The sequence below is a fragment of the Drosophila subobscura genome, chromosome O, assembly GCF_008121235.1.
Source record: "Drosophila subobscura isolate 14011-0131.10 chromosome O, UCBerk_Dsub_1.0, whole genome shotgun sequence".
NCBI lineage: Eukaryota > Metazoa > Arthropoda > Insecta > Diptera > Drosophilidae > Drosophila > Drosophila subobscura.
In genome coordinates this window covers 28,522,259-28,543,743 of record NC_048533.1, presented here as the reverse complement: position 1 = coordinate 28,543,743, position 21,485 = coordinate 28,522,259, and the positions used below count along the sequence as shown (strand labels likewise).

Sequence of the window (21,485 nt, the reverse complement as noted above, 5' to 3'; positions counted from 1 at the left end):
ATAATCGAATTCAGCCACACCACCCACAGAGTGGTCTGTCTTCTTGACCAAACTGTGTCCACTGAGCAACTGTGTGGTATACAAATTAACAGAGCCGTACTTCCTGTTGACCCGGGATGAGACAGCGACTTTGTCAGATTCTGAGGCTCTCCCCTCTAGCCTGCTTTTGCGCTGCCTTCCTTTCAACGCCTTCATGGGTGGCTTCTGCAACGTTCTTTTCCTCGATTATTAAGAGATCTATTGAAACTACTCCTGCGATTACACTCACACCATGATAGCCCACTGCACCTAATTCGAGCCCCGCCAGTCTGCGATCAGAGGGATGGCCGCGCGACTTGTTGCTTCTTCGGCGCTCAGGTGCTTGGCAAACACTGAGAGTTGGAGTACCACGTTAGCTAGCTGAAAAAGCATGAAAAGTTTCAGTCGTTAATTCATTAAAAAATGCAAGTGCCTCAAATCTTTTAGAAGCAGTTGGTTTTTTGCCTTGAGAAAAAAGTTTTATTTTGTTGAGTAGCGTTATCAATCGCTGAACAAGTTGTCCTGCTGAACGCGTCCAAAACAACAACAATAACATCAGAACTCTGTCAGCAGGTGGAGCAAAAAACTGAATTGAATACAAATGGAAGAAGGAGCATAAAATGCCAGTGGTAGATTAATAGATATATTTTGTATTGTTGCACAATAGTAAAATTAAGCTGAGTCACACACAAAACTATTGTTAAATTATACTTTTCATTTTTTCACATGGATGGTTCCAGTGTGCATCTGTGTTTCACATCCACGTGTTTCACCACTCTCCCGAGATGTGCTCAGTGTGCAGAGACTATAGGAATTCAGAAAAAGTTTGTTTAACAATCGCTTATTCAAAATATCGCATTTGCACATCGATAAGATATCGAAAGCCAAGGAAAATGTATCTTCTTATTACTATTTGCTTTTCAAAATACATACAAATTTGGGGAATATTTTGCAAAAATATATTTTAAAAGGGTGATTGGAAAATTAAAACTATAGAATATGGAGGTGCATACCAAAGTGTTACTTGTAACAGCTAATGTTGGTAGTTTGTTTGAAGATGTAAGTAGAAGAAATTGGGAATATAATGTTTGTTTACATTTTAACAGAGTACATACATACATATGTTTGTATGTATGTACATTGTTATAAATGTATTCATCGTTATTAAAATGTTTTAAATGATTTAATTATCATGTAAATACGAACGTAATTTCAATGATTTCATAATGATGTCGATGCAGCCAGAGGGACTTCTTCAGACATGGTTACACGAATTTCTTTCCAAGGTATCGGACATTCAACCACAATTTTTAGCTTTGCACCTTCAAGAAGTGGGTGGAAAAACTTACGAGAAATCAATGGAGCACGTGCAAGAATTTATCAGATGCTTGTGTGATGCCAGTGTAATGGCGGCTTATTTCTCCGTTCAAGCATATATGGATGAAGATTTTAAGTCTGCTGAACACTTTACGGTAAGTTAATGAGACTATGCAACGGTACCGCTGGTATACACTTAATTTGTTTAGGTACACATATTTACATATGTATACATATGTACATATGTACATACATATGTGTGTTCGTATGTATTATTAGTTTATCTTATGTTTAGTTTGTTTTCGAGTACATTTGTATATTGTCTACTTTAATTTTTGTACACCTTCACTCAAGTGGTACGTAACTTATCAAAACCAAATTTAAAAAAAAATCACTTAAAAACATTATTTTTTTAATTCCAAAGCTTAATATTTCCTAGTTCAGGCGCAATTGATCAGTTTTTGAGAAACGCAAAATACAATTAGATATGAGATATCTTTACTTATGAGAAAAAATAAAAATGAGGACTAGTCGAAAACTTTTTTCCGTTTTTATGATCGAACATTTGAGAAAAATCTTTAAAGTTTTAATCGAGTGCTTGTGCATGGTATACCAACATCCAAGAGCTTTAAATTTTGTTGTGAAAGTTGTTTTTTTTGTATATTATACCTATGTAAGACTAGATTTTACTCTAATTATGTTGAAAACATTATCATTTATCTCATACTCGTATATAACACAAAGTCTACAAGTATATACTTTACATCAAAATATTGTCTCTTTTAGGCCCTTGGAAGTATCTACTTCGCTCACGAAGACATAGTGTCTTTGAAAATATGGAATTTTACAACTCATAGCTGGGAAGGCAAAACGCAAGAAGTTAAAGATAAAAACATATATTGCGGTAATATTGAATCCATTGCAACAAAGGAGAAGTCTAAATTCCCGCAAAACTATTTTCCGGAAGTAAGTAATTATAAACTCTTCGCACATACAAATTCGTAGCTTACACTTTCCAATTCTGAGTCACATAGAACTATTTCTCACCCTGAACAGGCTGGTCCATAATAGAAAAACCTTTAGTCCTATTCCCTACAGTTCGTGGGCTACATGCATTCCCCTGCTTAAAACTTAGTACCGGGTATAAAACCTGGGACGCGTTTGAACGCGTTTCACAACGTTTCTGCTCGACTATTTTTTCTCGTGATTTTATCATTTGTTGAATTTTATTATAAATAGTTAGTACTGCAGAAGAGCCAGGGTTCGGAGACTTGCCCCCCTAGTAGTAAATCATAAATTAGCGACTACACAGCGTTCTTCCTCGTTGTTCTTTGCTTTTTGTTTTATCATTTGTTTAATTTTATGAGAAGTAGCTAGTGCTGCAGGTTAGGCTGCACATTAGAGACGTGCCCCCTAGTAGTAAGTAGTAGAAATCATAATGTATCATAGATAGTTAATTTTGTACTCGTTGAGCTTTATGTTCAAAACTATAGCAACAGTGGATGCCAGCCATCCGTAGCAGATTAGCCTCTTGCTTCAAAATATTTAATGTTAATGTTAAATCTACTCTAGAAAGCTTTTAATTATTTTATTTTTCTACTAATCTAGTGTAAATGGTCTCGGAAAGGTTTTATGCGCACACGTTGGGAAATTAATGGTACTGTGATCGATCTAGTCAATATCCATTTATTTCATGATGCATCCAATTTGGCTGCATGTGAAAATTTTCCATCAGTATATTGTAAAACAAGGAGAAGAGCATTAGTTCATACGATTGAAAGGTAATTGTATTGAAATTAAACAAATGGAAATCAACTACATATATTTATAAACAGATTTCATTCGGATAAAGAGAATTGTTCAGTACCATACTTCCTATTTGGCGATTTCAATTTTAGATGCGATACCGAAGGCGTCGTAAAAGTAAGTTAGCATTGTGAACTTGAACATTTTTATTTGTTTATCTTTCGGAACAGGAACTAACCAAAAACCTGAATGCCTATCGTTCGGAAAATAGTAAAAATGAAAACAATAAAGTTCATTATCGAAATTCCATTGGAGACACCGTACTTACTATAGGAAAGAAGGAATTTAGCCATGTCGATCATCAATTGAAGTTTAAGGAAGATTGGGTAACTATTCATTGCAGATCGTATGGCTTTACTTAATTATTTGGTTCAATTAGCTCAAGAAATACGACAGAGAATTGGAGCCATTTAAGGATATTCTAGAGGAATTTCCGATACATTTTGTTCCGTCTTATCCTTTTGAAGAGGATCCACAAATGCCCACGGACTATATGTCAACTCGTTGTCCGGCGTGGTGTGATCGAATTTTAATGTGTCCCCAAGTTAAGGAAATTACCCAGATTGATGATTCGAAATATGGCATGATTGGAGAATCTGCGTGCATGGGAGATCACAAGGTAAATTGAATAACTATTCATGGTAAAAAAACCAACCTTTGCTCGCCAATTAGGTCGATTTAAAACAGTTTTTGCAGAGTCTAAGACAGTTTTATTCTAATTTATTTTTGGGGCCTATATAACGGCGCGCTCTCCGTTTGGTTATGATTCTATATTAACCCTAACCATAACCATAACAGCTCAAAAATGGTCAAAACATTTTTTGTATGAAATTGTATAATGCGACAGCCGTTTTTAGCCGCGTTTCTTGCTAGGTAATGCTTTTTAACTTGTTTAGACAAATGTTCAAGGAACACACGTAACACAAATCTTGGGAAAAATCGGGATATACTTTTTGAAAGTCAAGTCAAAGTTGAACAGCCCAAAAATATCTATGTGATGCGTAAATAAATGGATTTTCTAAAAAACGCTGCAAAAAAATAAAATGCATTTAAAAATTCTAAAGCCCTAAATGTATCACAAAAAGTCGGCTTGGTTCGATGATTAAAAGTGGTGCTGACTAGTGTAATCATCCTGGCCTAAAACCTTCATGCAAAGTACAAAATAACAGTCGCACAGTGAAATAGATTATGCTAATTGAACTTGGTAAATATTGCAAATTATTTTTAATCGGTCTAATAATTATTATCTCTTCTCTTTTTATCATGTAGCCTATTTACTTAAGTGTCCGTCTAAAGCCAAACAAAGGTACTTGTAGATCTTGTGTTTGCACATATAAACCGACTTATGAAAAAAGCGAAAACAGCCCAACATCACCTTTACCCGCAGTTAAAAATACAGATCCCTATTCCAACAAATTGTTTGGGGAAATTGTGTGCGAATGTAAAAACATACCTAGCAGTACAAATCTTACTAATGTAACCGATGTACGTATTTTATTCGACTCCCCAAAAGAAATTCAAAGTGAAAATAATGTAAGAGCTACTCCCGCAAATTCTCCGAATATAACTATTAATTTAATTGACTCTGATAATATCTGCGTGTGTCTGTATGCACACTTATCTAGTAAAAGCTTACAATTTGACGATCAAAGGAAAAGAACTGATGCGATAGAGTGCGTCATGTGCCGGAGTATAAGAAAAATAAAGACATCCGCGTACCAAAACAATATTTTTTCGGAGCACCTTTTGCTCGCCCAAGATCGCCCAATAATCAGTCCTATCGATCAACTGCATCTTCACACAGCTATTGAAGATCTGCATGATGGTCCATATACTCCAGAAAGCAATGAGTCCCACTCACCTTATGCGGAGACTACTAGCACATGTACGTCAGTCTCAAACCGAATTCTCAATCCATTTGATCATAGACTGTCACAAGACAGATACTTAGAAAATACTTCGGCTGACGGAAAGCCAGCAATAACAATCAATGTTGACTCAGACATAAAACCGAGAGGGGCTGTAACTCCTGACCAACTGAAGTCTAGGTTAGAAAATTTGGAGAAGTTATCAAAACGTTCTTTGGGGGGTGACGAAAATTTTGTTCGGGAAGGTGATGTTGAAAATGTAAACGAGTGCTCCTCAAATGATAATCCATCTCGAATAAGACGCACCTCGATTGCTATCCCTATGTGTTGTAACATTAATTAACACCAGTTTGTTTTTATAGTCATTTTGTTTAAAAAAAAAAGTGTTCCAAGGTCAACTCTGCTTTTGGAGAATCTGTTATTGAACGACAATGTTATTTTGAGTATTGTTGAACAAACTTAATATATTTAAACAAATAAGTTATTTTCTTGTTTTAATTATTTTTTTGTTAAATGACTTAAACCCAAAAAAAGAAGGAACATTTGTAATTTTTACTTTTTAAACTACAACTTTGCATTTAAAATACGTACATTTAATAATTATCTTATATTTATAAACTTTCTTTGTTTCGGTATCAGTTCTATAATAATCCAAAATAATTTTTCTCATTTTTGAATTTTTGCTTAAAGACGAACTATACTTAATTTATTTTAAGTCAAACAAAAACAAAATAACGCATACATTTAACCAAAAAAAATATATTTTACTTAAAAATCAGAAAACGAATTGTGAATAAATTTAATTTTTGTAATTAATATTTTTTATTTATTTCATCTGCATATATTATGTTGAGACGAATAAGGAGTTGTATAGGTTTAAAATGTTGAATTTGCAACTGAAAGCTATTTCCAGTTATTGCCAAATAATCGACCTTTAGACCAAAGTCTCCAATCCTGTGGTAGAACAATCATTATAACAAATGTAGTTTTTTTTTTTTCTGTTATAAAAAATGTCATCCATAAGTGTAATGTACTGTACTGTGCTGTGTGTATGTAGATTCTGCATAATAGTTTTCATACATTCATTTGAAACCAATTTTATTTAATTTAATATCCTTTTTTCCTTTCGCAGTGGAAGGAATGTAGCTAAGGCAGTTCTTAAACATTTATTTTTACTTTGTTAATTTTTATATTTTTAGTTGATCTTTTTAAGAAAATAAACACTTACAACATAACTTAAAAATCGTTTATATTTTGTTAACTCTTCAATTAAAAGATCTCATATTTAATATTCGAATATTTGTGTGTTGCGTACGATCAAAGCTTCAAACCCCTAAAATAATTTTGAACCATTTTTTCCTATGAATGACCGTGTAAGAATCAAAAAAGCCTGGGCACATCCATTAAAATTCAACAATTTTCAAGTAATTAAAAAAAAAGAGAAATACTATCCTGCTTGCATCAACTATGAATATTGAATTTACCATGAATATCCATAGATTTAATTTCATTAAAATATATTTTATACTATAAAATCATTAAGCGTTATAAAATATCCAACGTACCATCCATCTAAAATTGTTAAAAATTGTGGTGTGCCTGACCCTTTTCGATTCACGTACACGTTCGCCTTTCGACTTCAACAAATTATTATTCAAGAGGTTTAAATATTAGTGGATTTTTCCGACTAGTATTTAAAGCATTTAAGTGTATTAATCAAGTTTTTTCTATTGTTATAGGCTCAGCGGATATCCCTAATTTTCCGGAATCCTTGAAGATTTTAGAGCATCAAACCTTGAATGACGATAGTCTTTGGATGGAACAATCCAACGTCGATGCTTGTTCTTCGAATAGTTTGGTTGCCAAGTCGCATTATATTCGTATGAAGCCCGTCTCTGCGAGTCCGAGTAAAAATGTGCAAGACAAGAATGGCATTCTTTCATGCAAAAATGAAGATTGCTCAAATCTTGACAATGATAATACAATGCTACTGAAGGAGACCACTGTTTAAAAAAATTACGTCAAGAATGTGTACATCCTTATGAAGCCCGTCTCTACTAGTCCGAATAAAAATGTGCAATAAAAGAATGGTATTCTTTTCTGCTAAAATAGAGATTGCAGAGGTCTTGACAATGAAAAATACTGCTACTAAAGGAAACCACTGTTTAAAAAAATTACGTCAAGAATTTGTGCAGGCTGGTCCAATTACTTGTACCTTAAATTATTGATTTTCAATTATGTATGTTAAATGCGTCCATATTTAATAATGTATTTCAAATGGAGAGCTGGGATTATTTAAAATATATAAACACGTGTACTTTATTAAATCTTGAATTTATTTTAAAAGAAAGTTAAGAGATGATTCAAGTATTAGACTATTCAATAAGTTTTTTTGCTTTAAAATATCTGCGAAGATATAGAACTTGCCACGTAGCCAAACCAAGCAAACAGCACATGCTGAAAATGCTAAAGAAAAGAACCCGACTGTTGGTTTTTTCTGCAATATAAATATATAACAAATTTTAGAAAATTATATTATTCTGTGCCTGAAGCGTGTTTTCCCTCTTACCATTTGTGTCACGCATTTCTTCCTCCCGTTTGCGCATTAGAACAAAATCGCGAACTATGGAATCGGAGAGGTCTTCCAAGCGTTTAAGGTCAACTTCGAGAGGTTTCAGTTTGGAGGCTTCACCAATCTATGGAATCGGCGTTTGAATCAGAACGTAATACTTATTAAAGAAAATTAGTTGAACTTACGCCCTCGTAGCTTTTAGTTTCAACACCTTTCTTTGTCACTAGCGACACCTCCTGCGGAATTCCTCGTTGATCTGTGGTATTACTTATTAGACGACATTTTTGGGTAGAAGGTATTGTTTTACATACGTGGTGGTACTTTTGAGATGAAGCATATTTCATAGGCGTCATACACTTCTGACATAAAACTGAATTTTCCTTTGGTAATGTGTTCCTTTTGTGACAATATATGTCCTTTTGTGTCGCGGGCCTAATTTTATAGAGCTTTAGTTTTTACTTCGCTTAGCAACAAATTATCAAACTTACAACATAGTCGATGATTTGACCAGGCACATCGGAAACTTCGTATTCACCCATTACCAATTGATTGGCCTGAATATCTTCTTTGAGGCACTTTTGAGTGTTTGGCGGCAGGTGAAACATAACACAGCTAATTGGCCAGACATATACCATGAATAGAAAATAAAGAAACGTTGCTTTTGCCATGTTGTGAATTTCAATATAAATAACTTAGTAAATGACAGAGATGAGGTGGCTAACTTTTCTTTACATTCGAAATCAGAGTGACCGCGGATCTATCGGTAAAATATACCGCTTGATCCACAGAAATATACCGAAATATGCCTTCGTAATCGTCCTGGTGAACGCACTTGAATTGAAGAATTCTTGGATCGAGTTTTGAGAAATGTCAAACATCTGTCTACACGACACCAGCTAGGTTTCTGCCAAGTTCGGTACTCTTAACGTCGAATATGCTGGAGCGAAGTGGCACTGTCCAAGACACATTTTTAAGACAATATTTGTCGATTAAGCCGTTTGTGATTTCAGGTCAGAAATCAGTTTTGCTAGCAAATGTTCAATATATTTAAATATGCATCGGCTGAGTATGACCAGAGGTGAGAGCTACATTCCGTACAGTTATATGTACTTCTCAGGTAGCTGTGTTGTTTTGTTTATTTTCTGAAGATTTAGAAGATTAGATATAAGCAGGAGATTTCTTATGATGTGATGTGACTTCGGCGGATTTTTTGCCTCCATTTTATAATTTCCATACGTTTTGTTTGCAAGGTACCCGTGGCATACAGAACAAGTCGATATTTTTCGAGCGACTAACAAACTACCATCGAATACCATAACCTGCCATCGGGTACTTTTCTGTGATTTATCGGCACTTATTTTTCGGTTCTGAGTACTAGCACTGTTAAACTGCATGGTTAGTGGTACTAGGCTTAAGGCCTGTCTAAAGCACTGCGGAAAATGAATGTCAGGCACTTGCTATATATTTCGTTTGTGCGTGTAACGTAACTAAAATAGCCTGACGAATCAGCTGTGACTTGCACACATTATCAGTTGTGTCAGAACAACTTAATAATAATAATGTGTAATAATGTGATTAATATCAGCAAAATTATTTAATTTAGAATAAAGACATGGTAGAAATATTTGTTTGACTACGACGATTTATTTCACGACTCTTTTAATTTGTTTGCTTCATTGCAGGAAGTTGCTGGTCAGCTACTGTCAGCTGGTCTCTCAGTCCACACACGCTCTCGATATCGATCAATCGATATAAATCTGTGCATTTCGCTAAGGTTTATGGATACTCGACTACGAAAATGAAAACGAAAAATTACTGGAGCAGTTTTTTTTTACCCGAGGGCAGTGCTGGAAGCCGGCTTTAACCAACTATGTAACAACCATGTATCTTCGTGGTGTCTGGTCACACCATGATTTGAGCGAATGATCAGTTTAACTAGCGAAATATTGATAATTAAATTTCGGTTGAATTAATACTAAGTTAATTAATAGCTTATTCAAAAAAATCAAATCAAAGCGTATGCACGAGACCAGTACTGTGGAACCGATACTAAACTTAATCATCTCATGTAAAAAGTCACGTAACTTATTGGTTCACGACTAGTCTAGTATCGTCTTGGAGGCGCCGCCGCTATAAAAATATACGGCTTAGGACGCGTTCAGCATTTTATCTATGTACATACACTTTTGTGGATGTGCGAGTTGTGTCAGTGTGTTGTGTGGTTCTTTAAGTAGAAAAATCACGGTTTTCTAAGTTTTAAATAACAAACTATACCAATCTTGAGTTTTGTAACATTTATTTTTAAAGAGGTAATTTCTGTAAATTCATTTCAAACGCTGTACTCGTGTAAACTTGCCTTCATGTATCTTTTTTCAGGTAGCAAACTGCTGCAAATGTCAGGCGTGGATCAGGTAATTTTATTTTTCATAAATACATATGTTCATATACAAACATATGTGTATATCTAAATACATGATTTATACAAATAAGTGCGTGCATGGGTGTACACAAACACATAAGTTTAAATGTTACCTTTTGATTAAAAACAGCCTGCAACAGGAATATTTTTAAAATTATGTATTCACTTCTTTTTGCAGATGAAAATATCAGGAAACACAGGTATTCTACTAAAAACGACCCATTGGGCCTTGCAATACTTAAAGACGTAAAATGGTCTTTCATATGAACATATGTATGTACATACATCTAAATGTATATGTACGTACATATGTACATACATACATACCCTTGCAGAGAATACGATTCCTATGGCGATGGGTTTGCAACCCAGGGAATAAAGAGTTCAGTATATGTACATATGTATGCATGTACATACATATGTAAGTGCTTTACTACCGAATCGATATAGTATTGTCCGTCCGGCTGTTTCTACAGACATTTGTTACTCGGGTTTTTCATCCATCTGACCATAACCGCACGGACTTCAATGTGATGGTGAAACCACACTCAAAAGTCTAAATTTACGTGTTATCCACAGCTCGCCAAAAGAGATCGAACTCAGAATGATACATTTTAAGCATAAATAGGAAGGTTTGATCTGCAAGGGTATACGAGCTTTGGCCCCCCAATGCGAGACTTCCTTTCTTGTACAATTAATGATCCCAAAATCTAATAGCAAAATCGGTTGAGGAGCGTAATATACCATGGAGCCAACAAGTCGATGAGGCATCGTATGAAAATTTGTCTTCTCCAATCCACGATGATTGCTCTGGTATGTTAAAAACTGCTGTTTTATATATTTCACCCAGCTAAATTATTGAATTATTTTGCTTTTTACAATAAAAAGCACATGAAAACTCGATGCAATTCCAATATCCGCCGTTTAATCTGAAAGAGAATTATAATCTACCATGGAGTAACATGAACAAGGGTCGACAAATTTCTGCAGACCATGGTATGTATTGTTAATCTACAATCCTATTCAATTGAGAATAGTAAATATATTCTCCAAAGGAAACAGAATTTGGTTTTCGCATTTATATAACCCATTCTTTCTAACAAAAAATTTGTTTATCCGTAATTGTTGTAATAATTTGAATTTATTTTCACGAGAGCATTTTATGTTTTTGTCTATTCTTAAACACATTTTATTTATTTCGATTTGCAAAATTACTGCACACCAATATCTGCAAAGTTTAGTTTTTATAACTGTTATGCTTGTTAAGTATTAAAATTGATCTTTACCTTAGCTTTCAAAATGTCTTGAGACCAGTCCTCCTTTGAAATGTTAGCTATTGCTTTGCTGAGTACCTTTTGGAACTTTTCGACTTTGTTTTTAAACACATATATTATTTCTTGGGTGGTTGAAATGGGCTGTTTGGCGCACCAGCATTCTTGGTTGGTAACCAGCCCTATCGGGGCATATAAAATGCCCGCTTCCTTGGACAAAGTGGCTTCAGGACATAGAGTCATGCTGAGAAGATCCGCTCCCCATGAGCGATATATATTATTTTCAGCAAGTGTCGAATAACGAGGGCCTTCGAGTGTGAGAACTGTAGCTTTGGAGTGCGTGCTGAGGTCAAGCTCTTGTGCAGCGCTTAGAAGATGTTGCCTTGTACGCTCGCAAAATGCAGGGTACATTGGTAAATGGCAGACACCAAAGGGACTGCCAATTGCACCATCATAGAAACTCTGAGCACGTCTTGTTGTGTGGTCTATTAGATCGTGTGGTACGACAATGTCTCCTGGTGTAATATTATCCCTCAAAGAACTAAAAGTGTGGGTTACCAAGATGTGTGTGCATCCCAATTTCCGCATTGCCCAAATGTTAGCTCTATAGTTTATGTTTGTCGGCATGATGTCATGCAAGCGCCCATTTCTAGAGAGAAGGGCACATTTTACGCCATCGATTAGGCCCTCAATTATAACGTCTGAAGGTTTTCCAAAGGGTGTACAAACAGCATATTCCATTCGATCCTGAAGTGAGATTGTTGAATCCAGATCAGTATCTCCAATTATTCCAATTTTAATTGGGAACGGATCTTCATTAATCAGTGTTAAATTATTTTCCATGCCGAACCCTAAATTTAGAATTTGAATTTTATTTTATTTGTTTTTAATGACTTGTAAAGATGATTTTTGTTTCTGAGAAGACTTGTTCAAATCAACTATTTTTATTTGGAAATATTAAATTAAATTTACTCGATGTTTATACCGTAACATGTTAATACCTAATTATCTTATCACTGAACAGGCGATATGCTCTTGTTTGACTTCCGACTTACATATTCGAATGTTACTATACAATTCATTTTTTTCTACATCTTTACAGATTCATATAAAAGACATGGACATGGTATTAATACTAATACTCGACGAGACGATCACCAAATAAATTCTTGGAATTCGAAGAAAGTGGCTGAACCAAGTTCTGCACTTCAGGTACTTCAGCAATACATATAAGTGTGTAAATAAAAACTACAACTACCACTCGTGCATACATATGTACATATGTACACATGTATATCCGCATAATAATTTAAAATTGAAAAAACTGGCACCATTCGGATTATTTTAAGAGTTTCCCAAATACGAAATTCAGATATTTTGGGATACCGAAATTTGAATAATTGAGCTGGTATCCCACCAATAACCAATTAGCTTTTCGGAGCGGCAAAGTTTTTTACAAAAAATAACATATTTTTAATCCGTCAAGAAAAGATATGCCATAGAGAAAATAAAAATATCATAAGTCATCATATCATAAGTCAACATATCATAAGTACATAAAAACATTGGTTTTTTTTTAGCCAAATCGTAATGAAAATGAATACCGGTCAACACAAATTGATAACCGCACATGCGATGACGCAGAATTTCATGGAGCTGTGGCAGCACCCAAAAAAACAACGTGGGCTTCTATTGCTTCCCAGCCGGCTAAGCTGTCATCCAGAGTAAGTATGAAATATAAGCAATTTGATGCAAGTATAACTGAAATACATACACAGGCTGCATCGACTACTTCCAATCATAAGAAAAAGGGTCCTGGTATGCCACCACCACCAATGGTGCCAGGAAAACACAATTTAGATGTTAATATATGGGACTTACCAAATAATAAGCCACCACCTGTACCAACACCACCATCACCGATTGATTTGGTTTATTCTGATTTTACCCCTGAGTTTTCAAAACCAGCCAACCAACCAACAGAGCCTCCTCTAGGGGTACGATCTGAAAAGACTTACAAAGACACGGAAAATTCTTATAATTACGAGAACAAAAGCTTGGGTAATGTAAGTAATTCCAGCAGAATAAGAGTATCCCCAAACGGACACGCTCGAAAAAATCTCGGAACACATCTCGGTCATCAGGCAGTAGGTCCACAAATGGGACATTTGGGAACCCTTGGGCCATCTAGCCGACGACCCGAAAACGTTAATCCTACAAATCGGACTACTGACCGTACAGGCAGCTATTCTAGTTCCCGCAGTGATTTTGAAATTACATCCAAGTGTAAGCATCTGGATCAAAACAGTTCTCGACCAATAGAGCTGCCTGCAACTGAAGACATACCTGTTGATCCACAATTACTGTTGGATGAATTAAAAGACAAAAACAACTACAATCCAAAACAAATGGACTTAAACAAAGCCACAACAGCACGGTAACTAACACAATTTGATAAAATATTAATTTTTCATTTTTATGGTTCAATGGACGACCAGACGACGAAAATATTTAAAACATTTTTATTATTCGGCACATTCAAAATTTAATTTGTATGGTTACAGAGTTTTCGAATATATGAAAAATATATTTATAATTTATATAATTTTATATAATATTATATATTATATAATATATTATATAATTTTATAAATAATTTGTTCGTCATCCAAAGTCTAAACCCTTTGGAATTAAAAGATATTACACTTGAAATGTTAAGTATAGCCCAAGACTATTTAATTTAATTATCTTTTTCTTGTTTTTAGATTCTTTGTCATCAAATCGTATTCTGAAGATGATATTCACCGCAGTATAAAGTACGAAATTTGGTGCTCCACTGATCATGGAAATAAGCGTTTGGATGATGCTTTCAAAGAGAGACATAAAGAAGGTGGAAATATTCTGCTCTTCTTTTCTGTGAATGGGTCTGGTCACTTTTGTGGGATGGCGCAGATGATGACTCCAGTAGACTATAATTCTACATCTAGCGTTTGGTCTCAAGACAAATGGAAGGGCAAGTTTAAGGTTAAATGGATATATGTAAAAGATGTACCTAATGGGAAACTCCGCCACATACGCCTGGAAAACAATGACAATAAGTCAGTGACGAATTCTAGGGATACCCAGGAAGTGCCAAACGATAAAGGCATTGAGGTGTTACAAATATTGCACTGCTATAACCATTCAACGTCCATTTTCGATGATTTTTTTCACTACGAAAAGAAACAAGAAGAAGAAGTCTCCTCAAAGCGTCCTCCAATTTATGTTCCCGATGGCAATAATCATGTCAAACCAACATCAAGTCGCAGTTTTAGTCGAAACTGTGACGATAAAGAAAGGGAACGCGATAACCGCGGCAGTATCGTGTCACAAAAACCTTTTATCGCTGGAGGAGCTGGAGCTGGTTTCCGTAATGCAGTTCATAGAGGTTCCGCAGGAAGCGGCGGTGGCTTTTCAATCAATTACACTGAATATCGTCGTGGCTTTGACATACAAAAAACTTTTAGTGGTGGTTATCACTTAAAAGATAGAGAAAGCGTGGAGTTTGAGAGAGAAAACGAGTATGGAAATCAGCATGTTTCGAAAAACAGGAAAAATGAACAACAACAAAACAGTGCCATTAAAGGCAAGTTAAAAAATCGAGATCGAGATTTCAGTACTGAACAAACGAAAATCGACGTACGCTTTCGAGCTGGTCTGTGCACATCTAAAGATATGACAAGAGTAAGTGCCTCTAATATTTAATATCATTGCAAACGGAATACAGTTTTTTATTAACTTAATAAACTTCCATTACAGAGTACTGATAAAGATCCGAAGCAATGAATATTACTTAAACATAAGCTCGCCAAGATTCATTAGGATTATTTTTCCAAATAATATTAAATGGACCCCCTTAAATCCTTGAAAATTTAAGTGCTTTGAGACGTTAATGTAAAAGTTTTAGATTTTTTTAACCATTTTGTGTGTAAGAAGAAACCCCATTTCATGATAAATATATAAAAAATAAAACCAAACAAGTGGGAACTAGGATAAATCATTAAAATATGATAACATTTTTACGTAATTATTTATTACAATATTTATATAAATCTATTGACGCTCACATTGAACAGTACATACTAAAACTAACGACCGATTTTGCCGATTTGTACAAGATTTCAAAATATCAAGGAACTTTCTACTGTCATTCCTTGTAGTTGCACTGTAACAATTTATACAAGTTATCTGAATATAAATAATGTTTACACGACTTATGTATGTATAATATAATTAAAGGATCCAATTAATTATTTTCTGTAGTTTTTATGTTCTATTATCCCATGAAATACTCGACCTTTGTCCAAAACAAATTGACTAAAAGTTCATATTACTTGCTGAAGTACGTGCTCCACCGCATTTCGGGAAAATGCCAACATTTTTGGAATGCGTGGAAGCAGAAAGGTGAGGTGGGAGGTACAATAATGATTATTCATTTTGACCGTCAATAGAAGTTACACACAAACTTCAATATTTGCATGAGTCTAGTACTCTGACTTCGCTAGCCTTTAATAAATAATGCCTAAGTAGAAGACTGATACACATTAATATTAAAATGTATGTGCAGGGGACTCACATTCGAAACTAGACAGTCAACAGTATATTCTATTGACAGATATGTTTTCCTGTCCTTTAGTACTACATTCGCCTATTCAATTCCATAATAGATCACTTTCAATTAACAAAAAAAGTATAAGCTGTTTTAAAAATGTATTATATAGATATAGATATCGTATTAAAAATAAAGGAAGTTAGAACACCAGTCGAAATTCGGCTATAAAGTACCCGCTTCTCAAATTTGTTGTTTACGCTTTGTGGAAATCATCTAATTGGAATTTAACAGGCGTGACCCATCAAAATAATTTATCATACTAAACAAAGTACAGATTGAATAGCTGGTAGTGGAGCTGAAGGACACTACAGTCTCTCCTTGGTCTGTTTGTCTCAAGGTGGAACGCTGAACCGCGTAATAAACCAGGAGATCGATTATTGAAAAAGTTGAAAATATGCGGTGTCGGCCAACCTTGAAATGAGGGAGATATTGAACTGGGTAAACAGTCAATCCAGTTAAATTAAAGTCAAATTATATTATTAAATTCATTTACTTTTACACCACCATTGATGCAACCGTAGGTGCAACATGCAATTTGTGTACACTCGACAGATTTGGCTTGTAAGTTATCAAAAAATGATAGTTCCCTATACCGTTTTTTTATCCGGTACTCAAATAGTTAAGGGATATGTTGAGACAAATCAGTTGCCTTCATTATTTAATGAATACATTTTAGACATCACATCTCTAATACTCTGTTAATAAACGAAGCTTATTCTGGCGCCGGCAGCTCATGAAGAGGGCGAACGCTGCAGAATAAAATCACTTATATTTTTAAGTTGAATCAGCGCAAAAGTGTTTCTCTGTAGGTCTTTGCGGTTCACAGTGTCCATCAAATACTTCACAGTTTTTGCAAGATCAGTTTGCTGAATCAGTGCACATTATAACTGTGCTTGGAGTGGATGTATGTATGTATGTATGCAAGGCACAGAAGACCGACATCACAGACTCCATTAAATACATATGCTGAGTACAAAGGTATAAAGTGTAAGAGTAGTGACGCGTCTCACAGCTTTCCTCCTCGTTTTTTGTTTTTTAATGTAAAATGCAAGGCTACACTAATTCTAGCCATTTAATTTAGAAGTTTAATCTTTATAAATAAATATATTTCTGAGTGAAACAATTTATTTTATCAAACGATTTTTCATATAGGAAATTTATGAGTCTATTTCATAGATAGGAAGTGTATATAACAGGGAAATAGGGTCAGCTCCATGTCGAAAGCAGCGAAACCCCCACAGTGGTAGTGGTAATGTAATTAAAGCTGGAGCAGAAATTTAACATCGACAGCAAAAAGGAGGGACCACAAACGATATTGCAGTTAGAACACCAACTAGAAACCAGAAATTTTGTTAGCAATTCTTCGTTGTATAAGCAAACTTTTCGTTTTCCATGTTCTTTTTAGAAAGTCATCAAACTAAAATTAATAATTCAACTATTAGTTCTGACTGATTTTTGTTTATTTTGTTTTATTATTTGCTTCTATAGTTTCTCGGTGTAATATTTTTGATAAATATTTTTTAATATATATTAAAATAACAAGTGCACACATTCCAAAAGCCACCAAGGCAAGCCCGTTGTCACCATTCGCATAACTTTTAAGGCGTTCCAAGAATTCGAAGTTTCTGGAAAAAAGGATAGTTAAAAATTTAACATTTTACCACAAGTAAATGTGCATTTCGAGCTTCCCAGAGTATACTGGGAATCTAATGGATTGTCAGGACTTTACAAAATATCAGTTGGAGCTCACAGTTTGTTCGAAAAGTAAATTAGTTCTCTCGGAAATAAAGACTTTCGAAATAATAGTATGAGTGTAGAATATACATATGTATGTATGTTTCTAGTTATTTTTAAGATGTGCTATGCAGTACTTTTTATGTATAAATATGGCGAAAATAATGTAAAACTTACATCGAGCTGGGTGGTTCTGGCACCTTTTGGGAATTGGTTTCTAGATAACCAGTTTCAGCAAATTTGACGAAATCTTCTGGACGATACGTTTTGGTTATATAACGATACATTTTTCCTTGACGTATGCTAAAAGAATTTAATTTTAATTTATTTTTCAGAGATTGTGAATTTTACTTACAAAATAAATTCCGGAGATTCCAATATTCCCAATCGTGTTGCTGTTAAAATTCCAGTCTCCAATCTATTCATTCGGGCGATATTAAACTTTCTCCTGAGTTTTCCACCCACAGATTCCCAAATAGCATACAAGCGTTGGCAGAAAACACAGTCGGTGGAATAGCTATATATGTATGTATGTACATATAGGAATAGGGTGTAAATTTATTATTATAAATAGGTATACTTATTGCATAAAAATATAACATTCTACAAAAAGGAGTCAAGTCAAAACAGTGAGTCAGTTAGTCGGGGAATTTTGAGGTCTGTTATCCGCCTACAAAACAGGTCGCGAGATATAAAATGTATGTCTTCGGAAGATATTCAATATTCAATCGAGGGTGCAAGGATATAAAAAATTCTTTAATGCTTACAAAAAAATAAACCAGTCTCCCGTCGTAGCTCCTGTAGAAGCTTGGGTAAGATGCTCAAAATTTTCATCAGATAGCTCTTTAACTGCTGGTTCCTTGTTATCATTAAAGAATTCAATAATTTGATCTTCAATAATGTCTCCATGGTATAAAATGGGAATTCCATGCCTAAAATATACAAGAGCTGGTTCCTTATTCGGATCGTATACTCCAACTAAGTTACTGTCTTGGGCCTGAACAACCGCAGCTCCCAAAGTCTCCTTTAAATCATTTTGTATTGCAGAAACGGCAGTTTCATATTCCAAACACCCTTCGCAGATTTGTTTGGCTAAAATATAGGGAATATGTAAATGTTTTCAATACATATAGATATAGACTATACAATTTTGTTATTCCTGATATATGTATTTATATGACATATATTTAAAGACGATAAACAAGAGATTAAAAATGTATACGCTAATGAAAATATAATTGCTCTTGCCCTTCTCGACTCTATATTTCGTGTTGGGTTATTATTAATTTTAAGGCGACAAACGGGAAGCTTTGAATGTACTTTGCACGAGACAAATATTAGATTGTTGGCCTGGATGAGGTTTGTGGTCAAAGTAAAGTACATATGTACATACATACATATGTATGTACTATGTACGTACGCAGAGAAGGCAAACGTTTTGGTCGATGAGGTCTGTGAGGAGAACAAGCGAATACAAATAAACAAACCGTGCTTGAAAGTTTCGAGAATGCGAGAGCTCGCAACTTAGACCACGCAACTTAGCGACACGTACCTTCGTCGTCTATTCTGCCGGTATGTTGTTAACAGAACTATGATCCTAGGTATCTTATGTGAACATTTATGGGAAAATAAGATTCGGTATGTTTTAAGTCTGTTTTGTTGGTTTATTGAATCAAATACATTGCTGGAACAATAGTGAGCGGTTTCGAAACAGCGTAAAAAGCAATATGTGGCACCGCTGAATGGAAATAAGGAGAAATACAAGCGAAAACGATTTCTGTGGCATTTATTTTCAGACAGTTTATTTCATGGAGATAGTTTTATTCGATCAGAAGTTATTAAAATTGAAAGCTAAAACGGCTGAAGAACTGTGCGTCGGCGCACTTGTGTTTTATTTCGACCTATCTTACTATTTGCAGATTTATGGGAACGTAATAAAAAGTAGACAGTTTAAAGTAGACAAGCTTACTTTTAATTTGAGTAGAAAGTGTTAAAATTACTAAATAATATCCCGTCTAAAAGAAAAAATGACTGTAATATTCATTTATAAGCATACTAATGTAGATGTTATGTTGGTTTGAAGCGGTTGACCGGTTTCGGCCACATGTACAGATGTAAGTATTTAAGGAAATGTGTTTTTATACATACTAAATAAGACCACAACGTTTTTTTCGACGCTTAACAGATGGATCAAGTCAGTATCGTCTACACGATCCAAATCAGAGCCATTAACATTACCAAGGCTTAAGCCTAGAACACTTAAAATTATAAACAGCAACATCTTAGAGAGTTCTAAAACGTATCGATCTGTAGTGGCAAACCTATCGTCTTTATTACTAATGATGTTGTTAAAGTTTAGGAGACTATCGATTGTTCTTTAAAGAGTATCAGCCTTATTCCACCCAGCGCATCCATTAGGAACGGTGGGAATTGTAGACTGATGTGAAACTCCGATTTAACCTGGCACCTTTCACTATTCGCTACAGTGCAAAAATTGCTGTGACAACCACAATAACAAAAAAACTAAGTTTTTCTTTGAATTTTGAGTTTTGCTAAAGTTTCTAATTTAATTTCTTCAGGCAAAAGTTTAAATTGCACTATGCGTCACTGAGGGTGCGTTCTGTTCTTCTGCTTTATATATAAATCTAATTGTCTTTGCGCCCCAAAGAGATCATAACGTGCTTACAAACTAGCCATCTAAGAGCGCTGCAGCGCCCAAACTGACTACATAAAACGAACATAAAGCACACTAAGAAAACATGAGAGCAATATCATCTTCTCTCATCTGCCCCACCAGTATAAACTGTGCGTTGCTTAAGAACATATTTTAAGTGCACGTACCTGATCTTGTAAGATACTAGCAGGCTAAGACAGAGCCTAGGTTTGGAGATTACTCGATGTGTGGATATGTGAGGTGCAGGTTTTTTTGGTAATAATACATATGTACATATGTATGTACGTATTCAAAACACATATTCATGTCTTGTAAGGCGGGACGGAGATAATGGTCCATCTATCCTTCTGCTCTGCCAATATTTCCGACATTTCTATTTTGGTTTTTTATTTCGAAACACAACATTAGGGTGTCACCTCTCATCACAAGCAATGCTGCCAGGTCCCTGTTGAGAAATTCATAAATTCAGAGAGAAACCATCAACAGTTATGAATCCCGACCCGTAGTCTGCATATCCGTCCTCTGAACTATGGCTGATGGTATAGTAGCTTGATCTAACAACCATCTTAGCTTCCCCAGTGATCTCCTTGCCTGTGTGTTCGCAATGAATTGCGGTTTCATAGCATCCAGATTTTGACACAGTGAAAAAACATGGAAACCAGTAACCTTCTGCTGACTTCTGTTTGCCTGGTACTTTGTCTAAAATTTTCCTGTTTTCGACCATTTCAGTGAAGCAATTTCAAAAGTTCACAGTGGCGTCCCAACACAGATCGGCCAATTCTCGAACTACGTTATTTTAGTTCCAGAAATGACCGTCTTCATCGCGTGGGCGCCACTGTGCAAAGAGGTGACTGTCAAAATTTGACAAAAATAGCAGGAGAGATTTGTTTTATTGTTTTCTCCTTTATTTGTAGTCCGGCCAGGATGTGCCACGCCCCCTCGTGATCGGCACATTGTCCTGGATCCTTTGCGAGGATAATGCCATTTTCACGTTGTTTTTTCTTTTTAATCTCTACAAGGCTATAGCTCAGCTTTTTCCTGTCGAAAAAGGACATGTCACGCCTCCTCGGGATCGGGAAAATGTCCCGGATCACTTCAGGTGCTAGGACATTAAGGATAATGCCATTTGAATATTGTTTTTCTATATAATCCCCT

At 35.1% G+C, this 21,485-nt stretch overlaps 5 protein-coding genes across 10 annotated transcripts; 2 read left to right on the top strand and 3 right to left on the bottom strand.

The window, feature by feature from the left end:
* Positions 1-918: 918 nt before the first annotated feature.
* Positions 919-7,329, top strand: LOC117899760 (inositol polyphosphate-5-phosphatase A). Of its 3 annotated transcripts, XM_034810014.1 has the most exons (9): positions 920-1,077; positions 1,260-1,490; positions 2,122-2,301; positions 2,944-3,116; positions 3,171-3,258; positions 3,312-3,467; positions 3,521-3,760; positions 4,411-4,447; positions 6,749-7,329. In XM_034810014.1, the coding sequence occupies exons 1-9, from the start codon at positions 1,018-1,020 to the stop codon at positions 7,018-7,020; spliced, it is 1,437 nt and encodes a 478-aa protein (XP_034665905.1). In that variant the 5' UTR covers positions 920-1,017; the 3' UTR covers positions 7,021-7,329. The 3 variants fall into 3 exon arrangements, with proteins under 3 accessions (XP_034665904.1, XP_034665905.1, XP_034665906.1); XM_034810013.1 differs by lacking the exon at positions 6,749-7,329 and having other exon boundaries at positions 919-1,077; positions 4,411-5,420; XM_034810015.1 differs by lacking the exon at positions 4,411-4,447 and having other exon boundaries at positions 6,749-6,920.
* Positions 7,330-7,346: 17 nt separating this feature from the next.
* On the bottom strand, positions 7,347-8,320 carry LOC117899763 (transmembrane emp24 domain-containing protein bai). Of its 2 annotated transcripts, XM_034810020.1 has the most exons (5): positions 8,070-8,320; positions 7,893-8,013; positions 7,767-7,837; positions 7,579-7,705; positions 7,347-7,506 (listed from the first exon to the last, which is right to left on the bottom strand). In XM_034810020.1, exons 1-5 carry the CDS (start codon positions 8,247-8,249, stop codon positions 7,385-7,387), a joined length of 621 nt encoding a protein of 206 aa, XP_034665911.1. In that variant the 5' UTR covers positions 8,250-8,320; the 3' UTR covers positions 7,347-7,384. The 2 variants fall into 2 exon arrangements, with proteins under 2 accessions (XP_034665911.1, XP_034665912.1); XM_034810021.1 differs by lacking the exon at positions 7,347-7,506 and having other exon boundaries at positions 7,677-7,705; positions 7,769-7,837.
* A 1,411-nt stretch (positions 8,321-9,731) lies between these two features.
* On the top strand, positions 9,732-15,563 carry LOC117899759 (YTH domain-containing family protein). Of its 2 annotated transcripts, XM_034810012.1 has the most exons (11): positions 9,732-9,890; positions 9,958-9,992; positions 10,179-10,200; positions 10,718-10,813; positions 10,889-10,996; positions 12,374-12,483; positions 12,852-12,995; positions 13,050-13,708; positions 14,037-14,629; positions 14,663-14,994; positions 15,070-15,563. In XM_034810012.1, exons 2-11 carry the CDS (start codon positions 9,975-9,977, stop codon positions 15,094-15,096), a joined length of 2,109 nt encoding a protein of 702 aa, XP_034665903.1. In that variant the 5' UTR covers positions 9,732-9,890; positions 9,958-9,974; the 3' UTR covers positions 15,097-15,563. The 2 variants fall into 2 exon arrangements, with proteins under 2 accessions (XP_034665903.1, XP_034665902.1); XM_034810011.1 differs by having other exon boundaries at positions 14,037-14,994.
* Positions 11,149-12,152, bottom strand: LOC117899761 (purine nucleoside phosphorylase). Of its 2 annotated transcripts, XM_034810017.1 has the most exons (3): positions 12,001-12,064; positions 11,287-11,920; positions 11,149-11,228 (listed from the first exon to the last, which is right to left on the bottom strand). In XM_034810017.1, the coding sequence occupies exons 1-3, from the start codon at positions 12,003-12,005 to the stop codon at positions 11,190-11,192; spliced, it is 678 nt and encodes a 225-aa protein (XP_034665908.1). In that variant the 5' UTR covers positions 12,006-12,064; the 3' UTR covers positions 11,149-11,189. The 2 variants fall into 2 exon arrangements, with proteins under 2 accessions (XP_034665908.1, XP_034665907.1); XM_034810016.1 differs by having other exon boundaries at positions 11,287-12,152.
* A 2,266-nt stretch (positions 15,564-17,829) lies between the features above and the next one.
* LOC117899762 lies at positions 17,830-19,960 on the bottom strand. Its single transcript, XM_034810019.1, has 4 exons — positions 19,805-19,960; positions 18,424-18,748; positions 18,012-18,173; positions 17,830-17,959 (listed from the first exon to the last, which is right to left on the bottom strand). Exons 1-4 carry the CDS (start codon positions 19,935-19,937, stop codon positions 17,830-17,832), a joined length of 750 nt encoding a protein of 249 aa, XP_034665910.1. The 5' UTR covers positions 19,938-19,960.
* Positions 19,961-21,485: the final 1,525 nt, after the last annotated feature.

What these genes read in the sequence shown, in the direction of transcription:
- LOC117899763 (XM_034810020.1), bottom strand. Translation starts at nt 8,249, where the DNA reads ATGGCAAAAGCAACGTTTCTTTATTTTCTATTCATGGTATATGTCTGG. An exon ending in GTCAAATCATCGACTATGTT is followed by an intron (nt 8,014 to 8,069) that starts GTAAGTTTGATA and finishes CTATAAAATTAG; the next exon opens with GCCCGCGACACAAAAGGACA. An exon ending in AGAAATGCGTGACACAAATG is followed by an intron (nt 7,507 to 7,578) that starts GTAAGAGGGAAA and finishes TTTATATTGCAG; the next exon opens with AAAAAACCAACAGTCGGGTT.
- LOC117899761 (XM_034810016.1), bottom strand. Translation starts at nt 12,114, where the DNA reads ATGGAAAATAATTTAACACTGATTAATGAAGATCCGTTCCCAATTAAA. An exon ending in AAGACATTTTGAAAGCTAAG is followed by an intron (nt 11,229 to 11,286) that starts GTAAAGATCAAT and finishes TAAACTTTGCAG; the next exon opens with ATATTGGTGTGCAGTAATTT.
- LOC117899760 (XM_034810013.1), top strand. Translation starts at nt 1,018, where the DNA reads ATGGAGGTGCATACCAAAGTGTTACTTGTAACAGCTAATGTTGGTAGT. An exon ending in AGTCTGCTGAACACTTTACG is followed by an intron (nt 1,491 to 2,121) that starts GTAAGTTAATGA and finishes TGTCTCTTTTAG; the next exon opens with GCCCTTGGAAGTATCTACTT. An exon ending in CGTGCATGGGAGATCACAAG is followed by an intron (nt 3,761 to 4,410) that starts GTAAATTGAATA and finishes TTTATCATGTAG; the next exon opens with CCTATTTACTTAAGTGTCCG.
- LOC117899762 (XM_034810019.1), bottom strand. Translation starts at nt 19,937, where the DNA reads ATGTTGCTGTTTATAATTTTAAGTGTTCTAGGCTTAAGCCTTGGTAAT. An exon ending in AAACGTTGTGGTCTTATTTA is followed by an intron (nt 18,749 to 19,804) that starts GTATGTATAAAA and finishes CCTATATTTTAG; the next exon opens with CCAAACAAATCTGCGAAGGG. An exon ending in GAATCTCCGGAATTTATTTT is followed by an intron (nt 17,960 to 18,011) that starts GTAAGTAAAATT and finishes AAATTCTTTTAG; the next exon opens with CATACGTCAAGGAAAAATGT.
- LOC117899759 (XM_034810011.1), top strand. An exon ending in GAAAATATCAGGAAACACAG is followed by an intron (nt 10,201 to 10,717) that starts GTATTCTACTAA and finishes AAAATCTAATAG; the next exon opens with CAAAATCGGTTGAGGAGCGT. An exon ending in AACCAAGTTCTGCACTTCAG is followed by an intron (nt 12,484 to 12,851) that starts GTACTTCAGCAA and finishes GTTTTTTTTTAG; the next exon opens with CCAAATCGTAATGAAAATGA.